A 4,393-nucleotide genomic window follows, 5' to 3' on the forward strand; every position below is an offset into this window, starting at 1 on the left:
TTTAATGTTTTACTCCCCTCTAGTGGATTTTTATATAGCACACGATACCCTGAATATTGTATAGGATTGGCAGATTTTAGAGGAAAAACGGGATTTTAAAATATATTTAAAGCATGTTCACATCTTAGAGTTTCTGTACAAATGGGTAAAATCTAGGAGAGAAACTAAAGGTTTCCTAATTCACTTTTTTCATCTTGCAAGTGAAAAAGTGAAGAGCCAGAAAGAAGCAATGACTCACCCAAGGCAGCACAGCTTCTGACAGATTCCCCTTCACTCACGGCAGGACTTAGTGTAAAACCTGTTTTTGCCTGTGGAATGTAATAAGGCCTACAGCTAGCCACTCAGATTTTTATTAATAAAAGTACTATATGTCCCACTTATAGTTGCTCTATATCTTTATATTTTCCTTTACAAAGAGTTTCACAGCTTCATAACAAAATGTAAGAAGGCTAGGCTCTTTGCTTACATTTTTAAAGTCATCTGGTTCTGTTCTCATCCATATTCAATATTAAAAAAAAAAAAAAACAAATCAGAAACCAAGGGTGCTGGAGCAGCTCCAGGACGAAAGATCTTCAACAGCCTTTCCTCCTGACCTCTGCCTCCCCGACAGCTGTGAATTCAGAGAAGATCGGGGGAACTGCAGGTACCCTGTGACCCAGCAGTGCCACAGACTGGGCTCCGCAGGTGAGAGGCTGTAGGCGGCTTGGCTTACAGGGATTTCCAACCCACTTGAACACAGAGCTCGGAGACTGTCCAAATCACCTCCAACAGCTTCTCTACCCACCTCTTACCATACTTCCCGCAAGTCCTAAGGATTTGGGGCAGAGACAAAGCTCCCATTTTGTAAATGGGGTAAGGCATGGTCTTCATCACAAGGTTAGAATACAAAACTTCCAAGTAAATATAAGCCTCAGTTATTTGAGCAAACCAGAGTGTGTGCTGTTCAAATTGGACTTCACAATATAACCCATTCTCTTCTCCAAATAATTCTCCTTTATAAAAAAGCCCCACACCATTCCATTAAGTCTACCCCTATTCCCACCAAACCATCCACATAGCTAGTCATCAACATTATCCACTGAACCATCTACCAAAAACAGCAACAAAAATGCCAAAACAGAACCTTTACTAGGCAAATAATCACTGGAACGGTAATAATGTTGCCTAGAAACTATAAATAACTCAGGAGCTAAATACTCAACTGCTAACTCTTCTGAGGAAGAAACACAAACACAGAACAAAACCTACTTCGCTACAAAAGCAGGAGTGTAGTACTGATTTTCTCAAGTTCAGGTAGTACCAGGTGATGATACTTGTTCTACTCCACTACAAAACAAAAAGCACAACGCAAACAGGAATATCCCAAAGTACAGTTTGAAAGTTATTAAAAGCTTCTGCATAAAACTTCAAGCGACTAGCTAGTTTATCAGAATTGCCATTAACCTAGGAGCACATGCACACAGAATGAAATGACAGATCCTGTGAATTTCTTGGCTTGACCCCTTGGGTAGGCACAGACAGTTGTTAAGAAATGTGTTACGTGACAGTTTCCTTTCTCTTTTAAGAGGCCCGGCTCTCCTTGGAAGGGAACAGCACTGTCAGCAGCTGTGCACGGTAAAGGATTAAAACAGCAGCCACATTCTGCAGAAGCTCACAAATAACCAGGAGCAGCCAAGATGCTTACGGTCCCTTTGCTCCTCAACAAAGGCTAAAAGCGGTTCACTCGGTCTCACCAGGAACCTGGTGTTGAGAACATTTTCATGTTTTTTTTTTTTTTTTTTTTTTTGGAACTTAAATACGTGTAATTATAAAGGACTATAAACACAGTTATTAAAACACAGGGACTTGTAATATGCAAGCATAAACAAGAGGACACTCCAAAGCAGCTGAATTCCATGTGAAGCTGCTCCTGTGTGTTGTGTGTGAGCATCCTTTCCCCCCCATAAGTGCAAGTGCCTGCCTGCGCAGAAGACAACAAACGCCATCTGGGGCACAGGTGTACACAAGGGTCAATCAAGGGCAGGGTTAAATGAGCTCAGGGACCACTAAAACAACCAGCAGAGTGGGCAGTCAGTCACTGGATAGAGAGGTTTCTATTCAGAACCCGAACAGGGTCTTGTGAGGCATAAAGGTATAAAAATAACAGCAGGACAACAGGAATAAACCCGCATGAATCACTGTGGCGTCCAGTTTCTATTCACAAAGGAAAAGCTCCAGTCCATCTTTTAATTTTTTTTGAAAAATTCCTGACATTACAGAACTAAACTGAAATGTATTAATATTCCACTCTTACATTTCCATGACAAACAGAAAAATTCATGAGCCAAAAAAAAAAAAAAAAACAAAAAAAAGGGGGGGAGCTTATAAAACTAAATATGGATCTCAGCATTAACAGCTGAACAGAGAAAGGAATTAAAACGCTTTAATTAAAAAATCACGAGTGGATGATAAAGTGTGTAGAAACTGAAAATTTACAAACTATTTAAAACCTGGAATCGCTGACTGTTCAGAAACTACACAGATGGATCATGGGTGGTGGTGAACAGCAGAAAGGGATTATGGATGAATCTGCATTGTTCTAGCTGCTCCCCATGCCACCCGTCTCCGAGGAAAGCCTGACATTGATTAGATACTGAGCCAGGCTAATGCTGGCAGCAGATCCGGTGATGGTAACCTGCCTGTCAGTAGATCCTTCTACTGGGTTCGCAATTTTGATCTGCGCCCCAGACATCTGACGGATCTCATTGATTTTGGCGCCTTGACGCCCAATAATGCAGCCAATCAGATCATTTGGAGTGGTGAGTTCATGAGAAGTAGTCTGAGCAGATGCATCCAGACCTGCCCAATAGCCTTTCACCTCTGGAGAGCTGGATTCAATGCCACTGAATCCGGTGTTGCCATGCGTCATGGGAAAATGGGACTGTTGCATTGCCAACTGGTGCAGCTTGGTCAAATCTGGCTGTGGAATGGCATACTGTCCTTGAATGGTATAAGCCTCTAGAGGTGGTCCCTCCAGGTCAGGGTTGAGGCACATGGACGGGGTGGTGTGGGGAAAGCTCGCACTGTCGCTGCCTGTGCTGTACCTGTCCTGACCACCTGCAAAGATGACCGGAGAACTGGACGGCTTGGGCCGGTACGGGATGGTCACGCCCTTCGGGGGGGACTCCAACATGACCACGCAGATCTGTTTAACACACTCAATGATCGACTGAGGAATGCCAGCAATAGTGATGGCGCGCTCGGTTGAGTTGGGGAGCATGTCCCCTGCCACCTGCACCTGAGCCCCTGTACTCTCTCGTATTTCCTTGATCTTGCAACCACCCTTTCCAATGAGAGAGCCACACTGACTTGCAGGAACCACAAGCCTCAGGGTAACTGGAGGTCTGCTGGCAGCTGTGCTGTTGGTCATAGAGCTGCTGATGTCCTCTTCCAGTTTGTCAATGATCATAGCAAAGGCTTTGAAGATGGCATTAGTGGGTCCAGCCAAAGTGATAATTCTCTCAGGACAATTCCCCTCTGAGATGTTGATCCGTGCACCGCTCTCCTCGCGCATCTTCTTAACAGATTCTCCTTTCTTTCCAATAATACTGCCAACTTCCTTGCCATGCATAAGTAGCCGAATAGTGAGAGTGACATTTAATCCACCTTCAATCACACCGGTGTCCATGTCGAGCAATGTTCTTGGGAGCTGGACTTCGAGTGGTCAAGTCTTTGGTCACTGGTGGGGGTGAAGGCCAAACTGCAGGCGCGAGGCGAGACTCGGGGGGGAGGGGGGAAAAAGGGGAGCGGGCGGGAAGGGGAAGGGCGGGAGGCCGGGGGCGGAACAATAGGGGCGGGCGGGAAGGCGAGGGGGGCCCCCGCGGGCGGGCGGAGGAGGGGGGGGTGGAGGAGGAGGAGGAAGGGGGACAGAGACCCCGGGGCGGGTGGGGGCGGGTGAGGGCGGCGGAGGGCGGGCGGGCGGGCGGGAGAGGGCGCAGGCTGCGGCTGCTCCGGCGGCTGCCTCTGCTGGTCTGGTCATGTGTTTTTGATATAGACATTACTGCCACCGCTTCAAAGAAAACTATAGGGTGAGGTGTGTGTATGTATGTAGCTCAGCTGGCTAATCCTCTGCCTACAGCATCACCATCGCATATGGGTGCCAGCTTGTGTCCAGGCTGCTCCACTTTCCATCCAACTCCCTGTTTGTGGCCTGGGAAAGCAGTGGAGGATGACCTGGGGTCATGGGACTCTGTACCCACATGGGAGACCTAGAGGAAGGTTTCTGGCTCCTGGCTTCAGATCCACTCAGTTCTGGCAGTTGCAGCCATTTGGGGAATGAACCAGCAGGTGGAAGATCTTTCTCTCTGTATCTTCTTTTCTCTGTAAATTTGCCTTTCCAATAAATTAAATAAAA

At 46.6% G+C, this 4,393-nt stretch overlaps 1 protein-coding gene across 2 annotated transcripts; it reads right to left on the reverse strand.

Moving 5' to 3' along the window:
• Window positions 1-2,185: 2,185 nt before the first annotated feature.
• Window positions 2,186-4,014, reverse strand: LOC131480538 (poly(rC)-binding protein 2-like). Of its 2 annotated transcripts, XM_058665886.1 has the most exons (2): window positions 2,881-4,014; window positions 2,186-2,838 (listed from the first exon to the last, which is right to left on the reverse strand). In XM_058665886.1, exons 1-2 carry the CDS (start codon window positions 3,665-3,667, stop codon window positions 2,579-2,581), a joined length of 1,047 nt encoding a protein of 348 aa, XP_058521869.1. In that variant the 5' UTR covers window positions 3,668-4,014; the 3' UTR covers window positions 2,186-2,578. The 2 variants fall into 2 exon arrangements, with proteins under 2 accessions (XP_058521869.1, XP_058521868.1); XM_058665885.1 differs by having other exon boundaries at window positions 2,186-4,014.
• Window positions 4,015-4,393: the final 379 nt, after the last annotated feature.

This window comes from Ochotona princeps, chromosome 6 (assembly GCF_030435755.1).
Source record: "Ochotona princeps isolate mOchPri1 chromosome 6, mOchPri1.hap1, whole genome shotgun sequence".
Taxonomy (NCBI): domain Eukaryota; kingdom Metazoa; phylum Chordata; class Mammalia; order Lagomorpha; family Ochotonidae; genus Ochotona; species Ochotona princeps.